The 23,285-nt window shown below is 45.1% G+C and overlaps 1 protein-coding gene across 4 annotated transcripts in view; it reads right to left on the reverse strand.

Annotated features, from left to right (window-relative positions):
* The window catches only part of naalad2 (N-acetylated alpha-linked acidic dipeptidase 2), a 189,975-nt gene that overhangs the window by 112,220 nt on the left and 54,470 nt on the right, over positions 1 to 23,285 (reverse strand). For all 4 annotated transcript variants that reach the window (XM_072476461.1, XM_072476459.1, XM_072476460.1 and 1 more), the window contains exons 5-10: positions 19,417 to 19,542; positions 17,799 to 17,985; positions 11,242 to 11,329; positions 3,486 to 3,581; positions 763 to 848; positions 292 to 411 (exon numbers count right to left, since the gene is read on the reverse strand). In XM_072476461.1, the coding sequence (XP_072332562.1) occupies positions 292 to 411; positions 763 to 848; positions 3,486 to 3,581; positions 11,242 to 11,329; positions 17,799 to 17,985; positions 19,417 to 19,542 (703 nt within the window). The remainder of the gene's footprint in view (positions 1 to 291; positions 412 to 762; positions 849 to 3,485; positions 3,582 to 11,241; positions 11,330 to 17,798; positions 17,986 to 19,416; positions 19,543 to 23,285) is intronic.

Raw genomic sequence — 23,285 nt, forward strand, 5'->3', positions numbered from 1 at the left:
TGAAAGAGGGTTGTGCATGAGCTCTTTCAAAAACTGTGAACTGTATGGAATCTGCCACAAAACTCCACTTTCAAGAAGACAGACAGAAGTTACATATCAAAGGGGACCGCTTGGAGAAAGAGAGGATGTGTACTGATAGGAAGAGTCCTGGTGAGCCAAGCAGAAAGATCTTGGTCAAAGATCACTCCGAAGAAATTTCTAATAATCTCAGATCGATCACCCAAGATAAAAATCACCGACAAAGCAAAATGGTAGATGCCTTAAATTGTGCTACATTCAGAGATTTTTTACCTTCCTTCATAAGTTTTGTAAAACTTCTCACAGCTTCATGTAAAACAACTGCTCCAGATGTTGGATCAATGCTGCCAAATCCCCACGCATCCCGATGCCCGCCAAATATAACATATCGATCTGTTACAGCAATAAAGACACATTTCTTTTTGACAAGAGCATATCCAACAATATCAAGTGGCAATCCCGTTTTTATTCTTTTCATATAAAAGGGTGTGATTTTTGTGTAGCTGTATTCATGCTGAAAGTGGCGACAATTTTCTCTTTGAAAGTTTTGTGCCAAATCTCTAGATGAAAAGTTACATAAAGTTCTCTGATTCTAGCCAATACGATACAAGTAATTAGATATTATTTAGCAGAGAAACTATTGTCTGAAGTGTATGCAACTTTTTATCTGATAAAAGATTTCAAGCACTGCAGAAACATGCAAGAAGTAAATTTAAATAATTTTAAATTCAGAAATGGTCTCACCTGGTTCCACTGCTCCTCGAATTTTACCAATCACATTGTAAATTCGTCTCACCTCATTTCTCGTGTGAACGTGCATTCTGACTTTTCTAAAATGTTAAATAATTCACTTAGTGTCCCAGTAAAAAAAAAAGCAATGTATTCAGGTTAACAACTCACAATATCCCATTTCACATTTCCATCACCGTTGAGCGTTCTGCCGATCAGCAAGGACAGTTGGGATAATCGAGCAGAACTTATTCCTGGGTAGGATCCCAGCAGCAGAGTTTCAGAAGAGATGACGTTTACAAAGGTGGAAGGTCAGCCTGAACAGATGTGGAATCATTGAATCCAGACGTGTCAAAGGGCACAGATGAAGTTGGAAACTCAGCATCGTGCTAGAAGACAGACGCCGACAATGTGAGTGGTCCAGCTCAGCTTGAGATAAAGACTGGCAACAGAGAAGAAAGACTGGCAGAAGAAAGAGTGGCAGGGAGCTTGTTTGGTTTGAAAATTATGGGCTAAATTTTAACCAGCCCAATAGAGCTAGGTGGGAGGGGGCAATAGGCATAATACTGCGGCATTCAACGTGAGGGGGGCAGCAAGGCTGGCAGGAGGATGTTGTGCTGGAACAAGGCAGGGTGGTAATTAAGACTGTTTAGCAGGCAATTAACAGTGTTTTTTCAAGGTTTTTCTCATTTTTAAGCAAGTGCATGGGAACGGCAGCACTTCAGAGCTTGACTCATTATAACCAGGAAGGAGCTGAGCAGGTGGTCAATGTTGCCTGCAGTCCAAAGCCATTGTGGGAAATAGAATGGCTTGGGAGGCATGGTGTAACTTAATGGAGCGCAGAGGTATCTGCCAAGAGTAGGGGCTAACTTGCCTAGCACAGTGGGTGCATTCAGCTTGAGCTCTGGTACCTATGGAGCAAGACAGGGGATGGGGAACATTGTTGTTTGGCCTGGAAATTTAAAGGTAACAATTTGCCATGTGCCTCATCCACCTCAGGTTTTGTGATTCACAGCAAGGAGGAGCATCAGAGAGGGCGTGAGCTCCAGGCGGGTGGGGGGGGGGAGGGGGGGGGGGGAGAGGCCTCCACGGTGGCCAGGACCGCGATCGGGGGTAAACGATTGCCGGGCACGCTAATTCCGGAGGGTCCTATGTTGCCCGCAGGCTGTGTGGAGACGGCCATGGCACGCATGCGCAGACCCGCGCTGGCCATGTAGGGCTGGCTTTCAGCGCCGGGGCAGCGCACAGCACTCCGGTGCCATTCTAGCCCCCCCCCCCCCCCGAGGACGGGGAGAATGACTGGGCCTGGAGTCCCGTTGACGCCGGCGACGCTCGTGCTGGTTTTGACGCCGGCGCCAACACTTGACCGGGATTTCAGAGAATCCCGGCCCAGATGTATCCAGCTACTGAGACACAGATGACGTTATCCAGCAAGGAGGGCTACCATGGGAGGCCTGACTTACTACAAAAATCACATCAGCAGCATCACTGTGGACTGCGCCTCTTCAACGGAGGCAGCCACCGAGCTGTGTGCTCTAATGGAGAAAGGATGTCCAGAGAACGGTGGGGGAGGCAATGTATAAGGGGGCAAAGGAGAGGAACGGAGGTACATTTTAGCACCCCTTGGTGCAGTCACATAACATTCGTTGTTGCCACCTTGTTTTCAGTTTTTATCAATTTTACATTCACAGCACTATCTACTGGTACAACAAGAGCAGTCACCATTTTTAGCAGAAAATAGATACCAGTTATATTATACATTTTCTGCTACATTGTAAGAATAAAGAATTGGCTACTGGCTTTGTTCAAAATTATTTTATATTGACAATCGATATTATTATGAAGTATAGCAATCAGAGATTTGGGGCACGACTCAACAGAAAAAAAATCTATGTCTAGTTTTAGCCGTGTTTAACGGAGTGTTCCTCGGTGGCTGCAGCATCAAGAAACACCCTGCTATTCAACAGCATTGTGTTCTTTATTTTGGCCTCAGGTAGGTTTTCTATACTGTGGCTGCACTGGAGTTAAAGGCTCCTCGCAGATCAAGGCGCCATTTTGACTGGCTATACCAATCGCCCCCCCCCCCCCCCCCCCATGTTCGACCGTCCCATTCCCCCCCCCCAACCTCAGGGAGACCACCAGGAACACCCCTCATGCCCCCTCCACTTGGTAAGATCCCCTGGGACCTAACCCTGGCAGTCCCAACCTGTCACCCAGGCACCGCCAAAGCTGGCACCCTGGTAGTGCACCTCCCAGCCTGGCAGGGTGGAACTGCCAGTGCCATGGTGCCACCTTGCCCTGTCCCCCACCACCCCCACCCCCCCGCGCCACTACAACTGGTTCACGTTTGGGGAAACCAGTACTAAATGGCACCCTGGCGATGTCTCCCAGCGGCGGCCGTTAAGTTCCGGGCGCCAGAAGAATCCCACAAATTAGCCTAATGGCTCATTTAAATATCTAGATCAGGATCACGCCCAGTGAGGGCAAGATCCAGATCACGACATCTCGCTGGATTTTGAAAAATCTCACGAGACATTTCGAGCATCGTAAATCTCACGAGTTGCATCTCGCGCGATTCAACGGCGTTGTCCCGACAGCAAGGCTGCTAAATCGCACACTTGGTGTACTCAAACCTGGATACAATACAGTGAAATAGACTAACTCAAGAGAGGACAAAACCGGATGTTATCAATTAGGTAAAAAAACAGGACTGTGAACTACCAGAAACTCAGACTCACCGTGAGGAATAGCTGTCTTTGAAGCCAGGTCCAATGTTGTAAGAAACATTCAGTCCTCCCTTCCATTCACTGGGGGCTGAAACACCTCCCATGTAACTGTCGAAGAGAGTAAGCAATTGCACCAAGATGAGAATCAACTGATTTTTACAATTATTCTTTGGACTAAAGCAAGTCCACTGCCATCCTGTGGAATCACAGAACAGCATGACATAAATGGAGGCCATTCAGCCCACCCAGTTTGGGATGGTCCTTTTGAAGAGCGAACCGGTTTGTTCCATTATCTTGCTCTTTCTCCAGATCTTTGACATTTGTTCACCTTATCCAATTTCCTGTTGGAGGAGACAACTGGATATGTATCCATCACACGCGTGTGCACACACACCCTTTCACACTCTAATGGTTGTCTTTAATTATTGCTGTGACTTGTTTTTGCTCAGCAAGTTGTTTCTTTTCATACGTCAGCTTTATTTTTTGAAATTCAGGTTTGAATTTGTGCAAGACTTTATCTTTCTGAACTTTGCTCATCACTGCCATCACTTTATTAAGTGAATAAGATACAGGAGCAGAATTAGGCCATTCGGCCCATCGAGTCTGCTCCGCCATTCTATTATGGCTGATATGTTCCTCATCTGTTACCTACAATGCTACAGGCCAAGAGCTGGATTGCCAAATCAGCCGGAGCATCTCTTCCCTTGAACACATGACCTAGGAGCAGGAGTAGGCAATTTAGACTCCCAAGCCTAACCACCTTCAATGTGATCATGGCTGATCCCGTTCTTTGCTTAACCTGCTTTGTTAACCTTTGGTACCACTTTCAAAGATTTCTGCACAAAACACCTCCAGGCCCCAGATTCTATTTACTTGGTGCAGTATTCCTTTGAGGAACTACATTTTAAATTTATCTCACACTCCAATAGTCTTCAAAGGGATAAGTTAATTTAGTTCATTTGGTTAACGAAAAGAAACACTTCCAGGTCCCTATACTCTTGCACCTCATTTATAATTGCACCCTTTACCTTTAAGTGTCTGTGGTGTTACTGTCTGTTGTAATTCCATGGGATTCAATTTTGCTCACAAGCCTATTCTGTGGCATTTAGTCAAATAACTTTTGAAAGTCCAAATACACAAAATTAATTGCATTTTCCTTATTCTACCTCTGTTATCTCACCAAAAAACGTAATCAAGTTCGTCAAACTCAATTGACATTAACAAATCTATGTTGGTTCTCCTTTCTTAGCCCATGTGGCTTTTCATTTTCCCCCAGGTTATTATTTCAAACAGCTTCACCCACCATCATTTAGGGCAGCACGGTAGCCTTGTGGATAGCACAATTGCTTCACAGCTCCAGGGTCCCAGGTTCGATTCCGGCTTGGGTCACTGTCTGTGTGGAGTCTGCACATCCTCCCCGTGTGTGCGTGCGTTTCCTCCGGGTGCTCCGGTTTCCTCCCACAGTCCAAAGATGTGCAGGTTAGGTGGATTGGCCATGATAAATTGCCCTTAGTGTCCAAAATTGCCATTAGTGTTGGGTGGGGTTACTGGGTTATGGGGCTAGGGTAGCGGTGTGGACCTCGGATAGGGTGCTCTTTCCAAGAGCCGGCGCAGACTCGATGGGCCGAATGGCCTCCTTCTGCACTGTAAATTCTATGAAATCACTGCTAAAACTGTCTGTCCCACAATTTCCAAGTTTATTTTTCTCTCCTTTTTTGAACGAAGATGTAACATTTGCAATCCTCTAGTCCTGAGGCACAACCTTGCTATCCGGTAATTCGCCACAGTACATCAGGGTCGAATGGCACCTCTCTCTGCTCAAGGCAGGTGTTTATATAGCTTGAGGGACCCCCACTCCACATCAAGTGTGGAGCAATGCAAAGCGACAGGCCTCCATGAGATACCACTGCTGGTTTAGGGATTGAACCCGGGCAATGACATCATTCTGCACCACATTCTAGCCATTTAACCCACCAGCTTCTAACTTTACTTCCCTCACAACCTAGATTGCACCCCATCCAGACTGGGTGACTTACCCACTTCAAGAATAGTTCTGCTTTCCGGTGTCCCTATTAATTGTTATGTCATCCAGAATTCTAATAGCCTTGCTGTTTACTGTAGCTTTGCCAAAGTAATTTTCCCTGTTAAGCACTGGTGCGAAGTATTCAGTAGTACCGCAGACATGTTTATTGCATCCACAGACAGATTTTGGTCTCCAGTTAGTCCTCTGTTCCTCTGACAATCCTTTTAATATTAGTATGCCTGTAGAAGACTTTTGCATTTCTTTTTTTACGTGTGCTGTGAATCTATTCAGTCCGTGTCTTTTTGGCCTTTTCATTTCCAATATCATTTCACTCTGTACTTTTATATTCAGAATGATTCTCCTTTATATTACCATGCTAACAAAGAACAAAAAACAATACAGCACAGGAACAGGCCCTTCGGCCCTCCAAGCCTGTACCGATCATGATACCACCCTTGGCCAAAACCCAAAAGAACAAAGAACAATCCAGCACAGGTACAGGCCCTCTACACCCCTTATTCTGCTTCATCTTACTCTGTAACTACTTTGTAATACAGGGGTCTCAGGTTTTGATTACCCTCTCTTTCATGCATTGGACATCTTTCAAGGCCTCAGAACATCCCAAGTATTTCACAACCAATTACGTTTCAAGTGTAGTCACTGTGTAAAGAAACGCAACTGCTTATTTGTACACTGCCAGTATATGGCGGTCAAGATACTTTAATCCTTTTCAAATTTCAATATTCCAGCCAGACCTTTATGGGCCTGGATGCAGGTAGGTTGGCAAGATGGAGTGGAAAGACATTGGGTGGTGTGGCCAATGTTAGCATCCAATTGGTTCTGTTTAATGGATGTTAAATACTCAGTACTTCAAGGTAATAAGATGTTGGGGGCTGATTTATTGTATATAAGGAAGAGTCAGCCAGCACTGGTTGTCTGGTATATTGAAGGGCAGAAGTTAACTCTGCAATGAACAATAAACATGATCAATCTAAGCATCCTTGTTTCTGTGTCTCCGGCACAAGCAGGCTCGGGAATTAGCAAACGTTGGTGGCAGAGGATGATTGCCTGAAAGTGAAGATTGGAAACTGAGCTTTACTTCCAAACAGAAGATTGGAATAGCAGTTGATTTTTTGAGAGAAAACTGTAATTGAGAGACTCTGAAGGAAGATGACTGTAACCAGGTGTAACATAGCAGAATGCGATTTTCCACGAATGTTTCATGAAACGGAACCCAAGGATCAATAGAAAAATTAGGTTGGAAATGAGTTACACCTCTACTGGAAAACAAGCAAGGAATAGCTTTGGTACTTTTGCTTCCAACCAGAAGCAAGTTTTGCCATAAAGTGTTCTTGGAACTAGGTACTCAGGAACTGAAAGTGGCAAAGGTTTGGTTGCCCTCTTAAAATTCATCAATAACATTTATTTGCAAGTTGACTTATGGAATGACTATGAGGGCCGGTCGGACTTAACAAATGCAGAAAAATGGATGATCTTTCCATTGAAGGCGATTAACCAACAATATATGAGATTGCAGCATTTTAACCTGGAAATTCCATTATCAGTACTGCCAATAAATGATTGCACTGTGCTGGGATATCAAACATGGGTAGACTCTTGCTTTTAACCAGAATTAGATTCAAAGAGAAAGAAACGCCTATGGATCAAGTGTGCAAAACTTTAAGAATAATTTTGGAAAAGCATTCATTTCCAGCCACTTTTATGGCACGGACTCAGCAGTAACACCAAAGATAGAAGATACAATGTTAGCAGCATTTCAGGACCATTCGAATATAGGGCCTAATCAGCTATGCAACAGAAGAATTACAGACAATAGGTATGAGGACAGAGACTCTTTTGGGAGACTGCGAAAATTGGGCAATTCTGGGAGTTGAGGTGGCATTTGGCATGAAAGGTGAGGACAATCCCGACCACTCAATCGTTTTAGTATCAGAAGCTTCAGTTTGGCAATCCTAGTCACAGATTCATTCAGTTGTGCAGTTCCATATAGTGGGCGTATGTTCACAGTATGTGGAGTGGACTGGCTAAAATATGACATGGATTCTTTCAGGAAAGACCAGAAAAAAAGGCAAAGAATATGATAGTTCTACTTGCTTCAAATTTGGTGATGGTAATATGTTCAAATCATTAAAAAGAAGGTAATTTCATGTAAAATAGCAGCGGTAAATCACTTTATCGTTGCTGATTTTGCATTGAATGAAATATCTTTTAAAGGACCCAAATTAAATCTGTGATGGAGTTCGATAAAGTCATTGGGCGGGATTCTCTCAGCCCAGGCCGGAGAATCGTCGGGAAGGGTATGAATCGTGCGATGGCGCCCCGACGATTCTCCGGAGAGCGGAGAATTAGCGCTAGCGCGGTCGGCGAGGCGCCGGTCAGAGGCCGCTCTACGTGGCCCCGCCAGCGATTCTCAGCCCAGTATGGGCCGAGCGGCCACACAAAAAAACCCGAGTCCCGCCAGCGCCGTTCACACCTGGTCTTACGCGGCAGGTCCTCGGCATGAATGCATCCGGGGGCTGCCTGGTGGGGGTGGGGGGCCCGACCCGAGGGGGCGGCCTCCGCTATAGCCTGGCCCGCGATCGGGGCCTACCGATCGGCGGGCCGGCCTCTCGGGCTAGGGGCCTCTTTTGTTCCACGCCGGCCCCTGTAGCCCTAGCCATGTTGCGTCAGGGCCGGTGCAGAGAAGGGAGTCACCACGCATGCGCGGCAATAGCACTGGTCCCACTGCACATGCGCAGACCCGCGGTGCCCATAGAACGCCGGGATCGGCAGCTGGAGCAGCATGGATCGCTCCAGTGCTGTGCTGGCCCCCTGTAGGGGTCAGAATCGCTGCTCCTGAGGCCATGTTGACACCGTCGAGAAAAGCGTTTACAATGGCGTCAACACTTAGCTTGAGGTACAGAGAATCCCGCCCTTGTCTTTGGAAAATCTATAGATTGGTAATTCAGACAGTTGGGACATTATGGCCTGGATTCTCTGATCCCGCGCCGGGTTGGAGAATCGCCGGGGGGGCGCGAGAATCGTGCCACGCCGCTCCGACGCCAGGTCACCGATTCCCTGGGCCGATTCTCCGCAATCGGGGCCTACCGATTGGCGGGCGGGCTAAATCCGGGGGGGGGGGGGGCTCTGTTCCTCCACGCCGGGCCCTTGTAGGGCTCCGTCATATTGCCCGGGGGGGTTCACGGAGACGGCAACCCACGCGCATGCGCGGACCCGCGCTGGCTGTGTCGCGTCGGCTTTTGAGCGCACAGCATTCCAGCGCCGTACTAGCCCCCTAGAAAGGGGTGAATACCTGGGCTGGAGGCCCATTGACGCCGGCGTTGCTCTCGCCAGTTTTGACGCTGGCCAACACTTGGCCGGGATTTCGGAGAACCCCGGCCTATGTATTCCTTGGCCCACCATATCTAGGCAGAACGCTAACGAATGGCAGCTGGGGATAAGAATTTAAGAAGCAAATTATTAGAAAACTACATTGACAATTTGTGCATCCCTCAGGATGAAGATTCTCTGAAAGGATGTGGGGGTACTGGTTGAGAAATGCTTAAACTTAGAATAACCTAATAACATAAGGTTATTCATGAAGGCCTGTCTTCTGATCCTTGCCCCTCGCCTGAGGCGTGAAGTGTTGGGTGCTCTGCCACACAGATGAACCAACACGGTTGTGAATGGTACAACGCAGTTTTATTTCAAACATCTATTTACACTGGTAAAATGTTTACTGAGGCTCGATCATGACCCTTGATTCTGTGGTGGATGTCTGAGTGGCCTGCACTGAGCTCTGTGGCCTGAGCCGTCTCCTGCTCGAGTGCCCAGGAAGTGTCGTGTTCCCTGTTTTGTACTGTGTATGCTCTTGCCTGTGATTGGCTGTCGTGTTGTGTGTGTTGATTGGTCCGTTGATCTGTCCATCAGTATGTATGTATGTATGTATGTGCTATGATGTTTACCTGAATATCATGACAAGGCGTAGTGATCCTCAGGTTAAATCACCACTAGACAGCTCTCCCCCTCAAAGGGGAAAGCAGCCTAGTCATCTGGGATTATGGCGACTTTACCTTTTACCTTTACTTAGACTTAAGTAGATATTTGTAAAAAGTATAAGAGAATGCTGTTGCAACCAGCAGCAAGTTATCTGTTGACGAGAGACTTTAATCAAATTGAAGTGATGGATCAGAAAGTAGGGGGATAAATAAATAAATATTTTTTTCTACATTTTTCAGATGCAAAAAAATGCTTTTGTGACTGATTTAGTACATCTTGCTGAAAAGTTTAGATTTAGACTGTCAATGGTAATTTATAGCATAGACAAAAAAGTATATCAATAAATAATGGAAAGATAAATGGGAGCACCAGCTTCAAATTCCTCGGAGTGCACATCTCCAAAAATCTGTCCTGGTCCACCCACGTCGATGCTACCACCAAGAAAGCACAATAGCGCCTATACTTCCTCAGGAAACTAAGGAAATTCAGCATGTCCCCATTAACTTTTACCAATTTTTACAGATGCACCATATAAAGCATCCTATCTGGCTGCGTCACAGCCTGGTATGGCAACTGCTCGGCCCAAGACCCCAAGAAACCACAGAGTCATGAACACCGCCCAGTCCATCACACGACCCTGCCTCCCATCCACTGACTCCATCTACACCTCCCGCTGCCTGGGGAAAGCGGGCAGCATAATCAAAGATCCCTCCCACCCTTACTCACTCTTCCAACTTCTTCCATCGGGCAGGAGATACAAAAGTCTGAGAACACGCACAAACGGACTCAAAAACAGTTTCTTCCCCACTGTTACCAGACTCCTAAACAACCCTCTTATGGACTGACCTGATTAACACTACACCCCTGTATGCTTCATCCGATGCCGGTGTGTTATGTAGTTACATTGTGTACCTTGTGTTGCCCTATTATGTATTTTCTTTTCTTTTATTTTCATGTACTTAATGATCTGCTCAGAAAAAAACACTTTTCACTGTATCTCGGTACATGAGACAATAAACAAAATTCAATACAAATCCATAATTGTCAAATGCTTTTGTATGCAAATAACACGCTTCAGATGGTTGGGGGTCCTTATCAATTAGCTTATGGCAGAAATCCAAAGATAGCTTCAATACCTTCAATAATGTGGGACCATCCCCTGCTTTGGAAGAGATTACCATTAGTTTAATTTTTGCAGAACATTTGAATGCCATGCATGCAGGAAGGAGAGCATTTTAAGGCGGAAGTTTCAGGGGGAAAATAATCAGAAGCGCTTCAACGTACCAAACCAGACAGATATTTTCAGCCTGGGAACATGGCGTGTTATAAAGAAAAGGGCAAAAAGAATGGAAAGGCAAAACTACAATCTTGCAGCACAGTAAACAAATTGAGTGTGTACATTCCACGTTGATGGAAACTGAACAAATGATAGAAACTGAAGATGCACCTAGCAGACATATATGCCAGACTTGTACGAACAACAGATTGTTGGAGATAACAGACCAATTGAGACCAAACCAAGTGATAGTGAAGATCAGGATCGAGCAATGTGTCTCAAAGATTAACTACCAAAAGTTGGAACGAGGGTGACACATGTGCCAGAAGGGGCTCATGAGTGGAGAGTGATTACCTTACAGGACAAGTAGTTCAGCAGGCCTGGATAATAATCCAAAGAGTGAGAGTTTGGCTGGTTCAAAGATTCAAAATCGTTTAAACAAAACTATAATGCATTTGCAGACAACTTACCGCAGTATCTCCTCCGCATCTTTATACCCTATTGGATGAACAGGAATCTTTGGAAGGCCAATGCCTTCATCCAATCTAAATGCATATTCTGAAGAGAAGAATGGAAAATGAAGTACATTACAAAAACATTTTCTTTGCAAAGAATTGATCCACATTGAGCTAATGTTGTGCAGCATGCTGTAAATATTCCTAAGAAATGGTGTGAAACATCTAAATGTGAACAGTATAAATACAGCATTCATTACTGTACCGTATTTTGAAGTGCTGAACAAGATACCTCAGACGGTAATCATTATCAAAGTGTCTACATCATTCATTCAAAGATATCATTGATAACACTCTTCAAGTGAACCATACAATTACCATTTTGCATAGATATAGACAAGCATACAAGGCTTTTGAAGATTTTCAATAGAGAAATTTTAAAATATTTGTTCTGAATAGGACCAATCAAAAGTCTAAATGACTCATTTTTCATTATCTTTACTGTTTCACACTAATTTTTGATGGCACTTAAGTCAGCCAATATAAAAATTAGATTTATAGGGTGCGATTCAACATCCTTCATGTTGGGGCAAGGCCGTTGACTCGCTGGAGAGGCCTGTCGCGAGATTCACGATGCTCGAAACGTGAGATTTAACAAGAGTCTTGCGAGATCCTGATGTGCATATTTAAATTAACCATTAGGCTCATTTAAATATGTGATCGCCGGATTCTCCCAGGGCCGGGATTTAGCAGCTGCGCCTGGGAAACCTCGCCAGGGCGACGTTTAGTACTGGTCCACACAAACGTGGACCAATTGGGACGGCACCTGAGGGGGGTCTCATCTCCCAAGCCATTGGAGACATCCAGGTGGTTGGGCATTGGGCAGGCTGTCAGCCTGGCACCTGGGCACTACCACATGGGCATCCTGGCTGCTCTGTCAGGCTGGTGGGGGACTGCCTGGGTGCCAAGTTGGCAGTTCCAAGGTGCCCATGCCCTGAAGAAGTGGGGTGAATGAGGCTCAAGGACTCCGGAAGAGAAGGTTGAGGGGGGGGGGGGGGCGGTCCGGACTGTTGAAGGGGTTGAAAGATCCGCCCTGATCCGCTTAACTTATCCCTTTGAAGACTATTGGTATTATGTGGAAAAATGTAAAATGGTCCATTTTGGTGGGATGAATAAATGATCTAAATGGTGAGAGATTGCACAGCTCAGAGATGCAGAGAGACCTGGATGTCCAAGAGCATGAATCACAAAGGCTAGCATGCAGGTACAGCAAGTAATCAGGAAAGCTAATAGATTATTATTGTTCACCATGAGGAGAATTGATTACAAAAGTAGGGAGGTTACGCTTCAGTTTTGCAGGGCATTGGTGAGACCACATCTGGAGTCTGGTATCCTTATTTAAGGAAAGATGTAAATGTGATAGAATCAGTTGAGAGAAGGTTTACAAGACTAATATCTTCAATGGGAGGGTTGCCTTATGAGGAAAGGGTGGATAGGCAAGTCTTATATTTACTAGAGTTTAGAAGAGTAAGAGGTGACTTGATTAAAACCTTTAAGATCCTGAACGGTCTTGACACAGTGGATGTGGAGAGGATGTTTTTGTGGGAAAATCTAGAACTGGGGTTACTGTTTAAAAATAAGGGGCTGCTCATGGGGGAGACAGTGGTATAGTGGTACTGTCACTGGATCAGTAATCCAGAGAGCCAGGGTAATGCTCTGGGGGGCTGGGTTCAAATCTCACCAGGGCAGCTGGTGAAATTCAATAAACAAATCTGGAATTAAATGTCTAATGATGACCACGAAACCCTTGTTGATTGTCATAAAAACCCATGTGGTTCACTAATGTACTGTTGGGAAGGAAACCTGCTTTCCTTACCTACATGTGACTCCAGATCCACAGCAATATGCATGGTTCTTGGGAAGGCCATAAATGCTGGCGCAGCAGCAACCCCACATCCCATGAATGCATTTTTAAAAATTTAAGTCAGAGATGAGGAGAACCTTTTCTCTCGGGGTCACGAACCTTTTCTCTCGGGGTCACGAACCTTTGGTACTTCTAAAAAGGCAGTGGAGGTAGTGTCTTTGAATGTTTTTAAGGCAGAATTAACCTGGCAGTTCTTAATTAAAAAGGTGAAAAGTAGCTCACTGGATGGCATTTAGAGAAGGTGGGACTCGTACGGGTGGGGGAGGCTTGGGGGATTTGACGGTCCCGAGTTGGAAGCCCTAACTGATTGTTGGTCTCTGTTCTTCTCCAATTTCTTACGGATATAACAATGTGGCTGGTTTCATCGGTCCCGCAGAGGCTGCCCTTATGGTGCTGGTGACAGCCCAAGTGGCCAAACGCTGGAGAAGGCGGCAGCAGCATCGATGCCGGCTGGAGGCCGCACCCTTTGTGCAGGGGGCTGCCGCTCACCCTGAAGACCCAGCCACCCATCAGGCTGATGAGGAACTCAGAGGGGGATGCCAGGGATGGCATAAGGTGTACAGGCGTTGTTAGATGATGGACGTATGTGCCACAGGAGACAGTGCAGCACCTGTGCCACATCCTCACAGACTTGGCACCGCATGGAGGAGGAGGAGGCCACTTGTTCCAGTGGCTGTGAAGGACACCGCAGCCCTGAACTTCTATGCACCTCGTTTATTGCAGGGCTCAAGCAGGGATTTGTGCGACATTTCACAAGTTACAGCCCAAAAGAGCATCCATGAGGTCACGGATGCCCTGCACACCCAGGCATCAGGCTTTATCAACTTTGAGCTGGACAAAGCCCATGAAGATACCTCGGCTGCAGGATTCTCTGCCATCGCCAGGTTGCCCCAGGTCCAGGGGGTAATTGATCGAATGCACGTTGCCATGCCCACAAAGGGGCATCAGAGAGTGCACTTCATTAACAGGAAAGGGTTCAACTCCCTGAAGTCCACTCGTGTACAACCACCATATCATGCATGTGTGCGCACGCTTCCCAGGGAGCACGCATGACAGCTACATTCTGGGACACTTGGAGATTCCCGGCATCTTCTAGGACCACCCCAGGAGGACGGGTTGGCTCTTGGACGATAAGTGGTACCTGCTGTCGTCCTGGCTGATGATGCCAGTGCAGAGACTCCATATAACGAGGCCCATGTTTACATCCGTGCTGTCATTGAGCGCTGCACTGCTCAAAATGCAGTCCCGATGCCTGAACACGCTGGAGGAGGAGGAGGACTATGACATGCGGCCTCATCTGAGGAGGCGGAACAGGAGGAGATGAAGGATGAGTTCAGGGAGGATCTGCAGGAGGAACCAAAGGATGCAGGACAGGTGGCGGCAGCAAAGGTGCGGCATGCCTGGAGGACCAGGGAGGCCCTCTATCTCACCTGATTTTCATAGGACAAGGCTTTGTCTGTCAGCTCACCCCCTCCACTCACAATCCCTCTTTCCCCCAATCTCCCCTCCCCCATTCCCCTCCTTCCGACCCAATCCCTCCTCCATCTAGGTGTCCCCCCAGGATACATATCAGAGGTGGAGGAAGCCTGCTGCCTTCCGTCCCTTGTTGCCTTTGAAGCGCTTGGCGGTCGTTCTCTGGAGGGACTGGAGCCGGAGACCCTGCGGACTTACCGGTGTCACAGGGGTCGCTGTGCCACCCTTTGCTGCCTGCTGACCATGAAATGTGGCGGTATCATGAGGGGGGGGTGGAGGGCGGTTTCGGACGAACTGGAGACCGCCATCGTGTTTTTGGTGGCAGGGCCCGCGTTGGTGTCCAGCATGACCTTCTCCCTGACAGTGCCCACAGGGCTCTGGGGTTTCCCACAGGATGGAGGGACAGCTGGAGTCAGCTCCAGTGGTCTCAGAATCATCTGGTTCTGCCAGTCCTGGCAGCTCCCCATTGTCTGTACCATGGTGATGGTCCTCAGATGATTGGGTCATGCTCTGCAGTGCAATGTTCCCCTGCACCTGGGACATGTCCCTCAACAACTGGGACATGATGTTGAGGCCGTCAGCCATGGTTGTCACAGAGTGAGCCATGCCTTAGGCACCACACTCAAACCATGGACATCATGCTCCAGGTTTTCCATTGTGATTGGCATCCTAGCAGCATTGGCTTCAGTGCCACGCATTGTCAGCATCATCCCCAGCGCTCGTAGCCTTTGGGATTCCTCCAATCAGCTATGCACTCACTGGAATGTTGCTGACATCCTCTTCTGAATGTCACTGCTGTGTTCTATCATCTGCATCAGCTCTGGGAGAACCATGTCCAGAGGCTCAGCATCTGCTGGCACCCAGCTGAGTCCTGGGATCCAGCAGACCTCTGACTGCTGTCTCACTTAGATGTTCCTGCTCCACCTGATTTGTCTCACCAGATTGTGCCCTGATGCCTGTCCACTAATGTCATCCACCAAGGTGCGTATTTATGCGCTGGTGCAGGGTGCGGGTGATAGCTATGACGCATCAATGGTGCTCTCCTCCGAGACAGTCTCTAGGTTTGTTGGGGGGGGGGCCAATACCGGATGGACCCAGCCCCATCAGATAGACATTTTGCGAGACAGGTGGTCAGCGAGAGGGAAGGAGCATTTTGTCTGACATGAATAACTCACTTGAGAAAAGTTATCTGGGTGAAGGGGCAGTGGATCCTCACCTCTCTGGCGCAGGCCAACCTCGCTGTAAGAGACTGCTCTCTCCTCGGACATCCCCGCAATTTCCAGGGCCCGTTCCTCAGAGGAGATGAGAAGTCGAATCTCTGGTACTCTCGGTGAAAGTCACAGGTCTTCGTCCGACATTGGACGATCATGTTGCCCACATTGACAGCCGCTGCCACTGCCTCCCAGGTGGCCCTGCTGTTGATACTCCAGTCCCCTAAAGGGAACAGGATATCCTGTCTCGCATCGATGGCATCAGGAAGACTTGCATCGATGGCATCAGAGAGTGTTTGTTCGTGGTGAGTCGCTGAGGCTCGGGTCAGGCGAATCAGGTGACGAGACAGCCAGTAACTACGAGAATCTCGTGGGGGCTCATTTTTGGCACTAAGTGCCATTAAGTACAGGCCACGATCTCACCAATCTGGCTGTTGAGAAACACCCTGCCAATCGTGTTCAAAATGACATTTTGAAAAGTTCCCATCTCCCAAGCAGAGAATTTAGCCCCTTATTTACTGGTGCACACGTTTTCTACACTCTGCCTCTTCCTGTCACACCTGAGGTATCACTACCTGCATCACTACCCTGCACTGTTGCCTTGTCCTTTCTGTATAACTTTCCAACTCTCCCCGCCCCCACCCACCTTTAATTAGTTTAAAGCCTTCACTATAGCCTTAGTTATAGAGTTCATCAGTACGTTGGTCCAAACACATTTCAAGTGAAGGTATGCAAGTGCTACAGCTCCTTCTTTCCCCAGTACTTGTGCCAATGGACCATAAATCAAAAACCCATTTCTCCTACAACAATGTTTGAGCTCAGCATTCAACTCTTTGATCATGTTTACTTCATTATAGCCTTGGTCCGAACATGGACAAAAAGAGATGACCTCAAGTGAGTGTTTGGAATGTTCCTCTCTTGGCATCATGGCAGCATTTGACGAAGTGTGGTCCCTCATACAATTGAAGTCAATGGGAACTGGGTGAACACTGTCCACTGGTTGGAGGTGTACCTAACACAAAAGAAGATGTTGTGGTTGCTGAAGATCAATCATCTCAGTACTAGGACAACGCTGAATGACTGCACCAGAATAGTACCCTGGGTTGGCCACCAACCCAGCATCATCAGGCAGTTTGCCGATGTGCACAATCTTCATTTAGGGACAGTGGTTCACCAGTTTTCAGGTAAAGTCCTGTGAGGGAGGTTGCCGGAGGTCTAATAGTGATTAGGGAAGGAATGCGATCACCAGGACAGACCCTTCAATAATCTTCTCCATGGAGGTGAAGCCAAGAGGAGCAAGAAAACAGTTGGAGACTGTTGTGAGAGGCTGTGGTTTTGGCTCGATACACTGAATGGTCCTCTTACAAGTACTTACCCCGAGTGATTTCATTTCGAGATTTAAACCCCATAATCATGATAGGGTCAAATCCCACTTTTAAACAAAGTTGATCATTTCCATTACAAGCTCAAATTCATTTTATGAACATGGTTCAAGGTTTTATGAGTGCCCCTGTTTTTTCAGGTTAACAGAACCTTCATAATTATAAGGAAATCAAAGTTTGAGTGCTATTTCATATTAATTTCAGTTGGAAGAATCCATCCAGGCAACTTCCAGTCTTTACTGTGCACCATTTGGTCTTCATTGCAGCAAATATCTATCCAAGGTTAACGGCAGCTAGTTAAAATAAAACTCATTTCCCATTAATACAGAGTTTTTGCAGCTGCAACGAAGAAAATACATTAGTCTGAAAATAAATTGATTAATTCAAAATAAGTTCCCATATTGCACCAAAGCATTTGCTTTACTTATATTGACAAAGAATATGGTTAAAAGTTTGAACATTTTCATGGTGAAAGCAGTAACAGTGACAAAGGCGATTTTATGTTTAGACCAGGTAAAATCTGCTCCTAAAAGAGCAGTTATTACCTTACTCAAGAACATTCATATTTGCTACAGTACATACCATTAGCTGGGAAGCCTGGGGTTAGAGGATCCCCAGCTCCATCCAGGTTTAAAATGTTTCCACGTTGGACACCGCTCCCAGGGAGATTCCAACCATCTGGATACGGGTGCACTCCTGGTGCACAGTAATCAGCAGGGTCTGAGAAAAAGATGAGTCCTTGAGCACCAGCATTCATTGCATTCTTAACCTGGTGAACAGAAGGAAGATATAATTCAGCCAAACTGAGAAGACAAGTTATGCTTTAAAAAATGCTTTATCTGTACAACCACAAACAGTTGAGACACATTTACACGATAGAAGTAATCTACAAAATTATTCTCACACTCATAAAGAGGTGTCCTTAACGTCCCAATACTCTTGTCATTCAATATCGACTTTGGGAATTGTTCCACTGCCAACCCCGCTTGATCAGAATTTTTGGGAAATGGAACTAGCTGTGGCAGAACAACATCTAAACTCCAACTAGGACAGCAACCAGACTGGAAAATCCCATGTGAGCTGGTATTTTTGGAATATCCTGGAATCCTTTGCTCCAGATATTCACAAATTCTGTCCATTTGGAGCTGCACTCATCACACTTCTGACTTCTGTCTTGTGAGTGATGGGCAAACTTCGGGTAACCAGGAGGTGAGTTACTCGCACAAAATTCCCAGTCTCTGAGCTGTTCTTGCAGTCACAGTATTTATATGGTTCAGTTTCAGGTTTAGTTCAGTTTCTTGTCAATGGTAAATCCCAGCATGTTGACAGTGGGGGATTCAGTGTCAAGGGGAGATAGTTAAATTCTCCCTTGTTGGAGATGGTCGTTGCCTGGCACGTGTTACTTGCCACTTATCAGCATAAGCCTAAATGTTGTCCAGGCCTTGCAGCATAAAGCCACAGTATATCTTCCTTCACAGCAAGCATGAGTACACCACTTAGTGGTGTGCCTATCTTTTAACTGGAATGAGTAAAGTAGCAAAATAAAATGTCCTTTACATGTAGGACATAAAACATCTGCTATATTTCATCATGTGTTCGTACTGACTTTGTAAAATGTTGGAGTTGCTCAATAAAACTGGAGTGGAGACTTCCAGAGGATTCTTTCTTTAGTCCTGTATGCTACTTGTGCTTTCTGAACCATCATTACACTACAGCCAGATTGCATTCAATATTTAATAGAGTTTTTCCACATTTTATACACAGTTCTCAGGGGCTCTGAAGTTGCTCCATAACCCCATGACAGTTTATATTTAAAACTGCAAATTTTAATTAAACCAGCTTTTCTCCCTCAAAACAAATTCTTTTCTCATTTAATTTTTTTTTTTTTAATTTAGAGTATCCAATAATTTTTTCCCAATTAAGGGGCAATTTAGCGTGGCCGATCCACCTAACCTGCACATCTGTGGGTTGTGGGAGTCGACCCACTCAGACACAGGGAGAATGTGCAAACTCCACACGGACGGTGACCTGGTGCTGGGATCAAACCCGGGTCCTTGGCGCTGTGAGACAGTAGTGCTAACCACTGCGCCACCATGCTGCCCCCCTCTCAAAACAAAGTAAACTCTGTTATTCGCTGATTATCGTATTGCTGTAGAAAAATGCATAATGCGTCAAATAAATGTAACCAATACATATGTACCTTGTTTCCTCGAAAGATTTTCCCATATCTGGCAATCATAATTTTTCCACTGCAATTGATACCCAGTTTCCGTTCCAACTGGAAGAAATCCTCAATCCGAGCATAGTTAACATAGATTAAATCTCCCTGCACATAAACGTAACAACACCGTACTTGATATCAACAACCTCAATGACAAGAACACAATTAAATAGATTACACAGAAAATCCTTAATGATAAGTGAAAATCAGTAGGTAAAATGATCAACATTTAACTAGCTTTGAATTCAAAGTAAAATTCAGATATGAAATTTAGTTATAAGTAATGTTCTAAATTTAGATAACTAAGGACAAATTGGAGCAATTGCAAAACACATTGCGCAATGAAAACCAGCAGCAAAAAGAAAATCACATAAGGGATAGAGTTTATTCAAAATTTATCGGCAACTGCATATTCAAGATCTTGTGTGGTAACTAAAGCCACCTCCACTGATAAAACAAATAAACTTCATATATGGTCACATTGATATAGGGCAAGAAGCCAATGATGTGCCATCTTTCAAGTTAAGGAAGCAGGTCACTGTAACAAACGACATAAAGGGTGACCAGATTTACAAAAGTCAAAACTGCGGCTCAGTGAAAAGCCTTGGGAAAGTGGGGCACCGCCATAATTAACATGTTGGCAAAGGTCATCTGGAGGGGCAATCGAAGGTAGGGAATATGTAATCTCCAGGAATGTGTCCAGTCAGACTTGATAGCCCTATAAAGACAACCAATTTTTGGGGAGCAGTTATGCACCACCGACATTTTCTTTACATTTCCGCCTCATTGTCTTAAAGAACTGAACCAAGGCTTCATTTGTCAGAAATTCCCAATCTCCTCGATTCCACTCTAACTTTACTGTGCAATTCACAATGGAAAGACCAACCTCCATTTAAAAGTCTTATTTATTTTCATTTGCACACTGGATTCTACCAATAGACGCTTCCAGCAGGACAGATTTTGAGCAGCACACATAGCTCAAGTGTGGGAGGTTCTGTTTGCAGCCAGAGTCACATACAGGAAAGCACGTGATCTAGCAATGAACTTGCCTGCCACCTTCCTCAGCGTTGATTGGTGGTTTGCCAATGGGCGCAGTTTGACTACCTCCAAGTGCGATTTGTTGTTGGCAGACACCACTGTCAATTTTTTGTCAACCAACAGCTGATTCCCTCCTGGCTCTGATACTACTAAGAAAGATTTCTGTGCATTGAGGAGCATCCAGTGTAGCAGCTTAATGGTCAGTGAGTGGGCGGCATTCCAATTTAAAGAATGCAGAACTGCGGGAGAACGTTTTATGGATAGTAAATGGAACTCAAGGGTCGGGTTAAAGAGGTGGTCAGAGAAGCTGAAAAGCTTGACATTTGAGCAATCTGGAGAAAACGGTTAGGCCAATTGGACGTCAATGAAAAACCAGGACTGTCCCATCAGAACTAGGATGCCTGGTCACCCAAACCATATAGCATGTTCAGAAAATAAACTGCCTTAAAGCAAGAAAATTCAGGTGAAGGAGACTTTCACACAGTTGTGACCAAGAACCTGTTATTAATATAAAATCAAACACCATCAAGTATCACAATGATATTAAATTGTGACTGAGTGAAATCTATCAACAACTTCACCAGCTAACCATAGAAACATTGAACTGTTCAAAGAATTGTTAAAAAAAACAAGAAAAGTCACTGATCAAAAAATGGTTGCCATAAGTCATCTGAGGTCTGATACAGTAAGTTGACCATTTATCTGAAACGTTTCTATACAAATTGGACTGCAGACCTGTTGCATTGAATTTCACACCTGGGGGATGGCAAGGTCCATTTCAAAACAGGGACTCTCTTAAAGGAAGGTATTAAAATTAAAGTGCTGGACTTCAATCAACTGTCATTCTTTAATCAAGACAATGGTGTCATGTGAGAGTACCTTTAAGAAATGGGTGTTTATAAATGGGTGTGTATATAAATATCTGTAGTGAGAGTACCTTTAAGAAATGGGTGTTTATTACTGCAGTGATGTCAGAGAGTGGGTGGAGCTGGACTGTCAGCTTTTACTTTCGTTTTAGGCTGTTTGCTGCAGGGTGTGTTTTAGTTTCGTTTTCAGAGCTGGATAGCTGCTGTCACAGACAGAAGGTATATGAGTCTCTCTCTCTGTAATCTAAAGACTGTAAATCGATCCTTTGGTGATTTAAAACTAATAACTGCTCTCGGTAGTGACTTTAACATGATGTGCTTCTGTTTAAAGGTTGTTTTTTTAAAAATGTCTTACGGATGTTAAAAGGACAGCTTAAGGATTACTTAGTGTTGTATTCTTTGGGGATTATATTTGAATTGATGGTTGCTAAGATGGTCACTGTATGTTTTAAAAAGGTTAACTTGAGTTCATAGAATAAACATTGTTTTGCTTTAAGAAATACGTTTCCATTTCTGCTGTACCACACCTGTAGAGTGGGCCATGTGCTCCCCATACCACAATCTATTAAATGTTGTGGGTCCGATGAACTCCATGATACACTTTGGGGTTCTCTAAACCCTGGCCCACAACAATGGGAACTGCTAACCAGCCAGGTATTCATCAGGCATTCAAGATCTTGTGTGGAGGATGAAATAACAGCACCTCCTGTTGATCTTATCTTGAAATATATCAAAGATTTAGAGATGAAAATATCAAAAAATGGAACTACATGGTCTGCAACAATCACTTCAAGAAACGCTAATCAAATTCCTCCCTGGGAATATACAGACAGATGTTTTAAAATCTGGTTCTGCCAAGCAGAATCAGGAGGAGGAAAAAGAACCATCACAGTCATTTAAAATACACCGCAGGAAGAGGGCAGCAAAGATTTTCCTCTCTCTCTTGGAAACTAGAAGGATATCATTAACAAAATGCAGATTAGACCTGAACCAAGTCAGCTCCAAATTTCGATAGGAAACCAACTAATTTCAAACAGCCGCAACGCAACGTTCAATGATCAAAGTCTCAAGGACAAGCAAAGGACTGAACTTTATACTCGTTTAACTTTTTATTGGACTATAACTTTCTTACTTCTGATATCTGTATGTGTGGTGTTGCGTCTTCACTAATGTTTCCTCGGGTTTCAACTGATAAACTCTTTCTTTACTCAAGAAAACCTGGTTTGATTGGCTCTTTATTAAAAATAAATACATTTGAATTGGAAAAGGCTTTTATAGGGAAAATAAAATTTGAAACTTTTGTTGTGACCAACTGAATGGGCTCAATAGAAGGGAAACCTACTCACTCCTCCTCACCTCGTCATAACACCACGAGAATCAATAAGGATAGCAAAATGGCTCCTTACAGGTGTTGACTTGCAAACTACACACGTGCACAGTCAGATCTCATAGCAACTAATGAGTCTCGACTACTAACGTCAAATTACACAAAAACGTACTTGCCAGTGCTCTGAAGAATAGTTCTCTCTTTCAAAACTCCAGATTTTGTCCACTGAAATGTTTCAATTAACTACTTTCAAATAAACTAAAGGGGCCAGAATTATCCTATGCTGCCAGTGCAAAGATTTGTCGCAGGCAAGGGCAGAGAGTATTCCCAATGGTGAGAAATGAGATGGAAATCTGTAGTCCCATGCTTCATGGCTGGCGAGGTGGAGAATATGCCAGGATGAAAAAGATTGGTCTTCCAACAGTGAAAAGTGATGGCTGGAATTTTTGGTCCTAATTATCACGGTAGATTATCATGGTGGACTGCCCTTCCTTGCCTTTCCCACTAAATCTCGTCGGGAATCGAATTTACATGTTCATGGCATTTCTTCCATTTCACCAGTGGGAATTTACACCTGTCCAATTTACAACCAGACAATCCTGGCTTGCTCACATCGA

This window comes from Scyliorhinus torazame, chromosome 15 (assembly GCF_047496885.1).
Source record: "Scyliorhinus torazame isolate Kashiwa2021f chromosome 15, sScyTor2.1, whole genome shotgun sequence".
Lineage (NCBI taxonomy): Eukaryota > Metazoa > Chordata > Chondrichthyes > Carcharhiniformes > Scyliorhinidae > Scyliorhinus > Scyliorhinus torazame.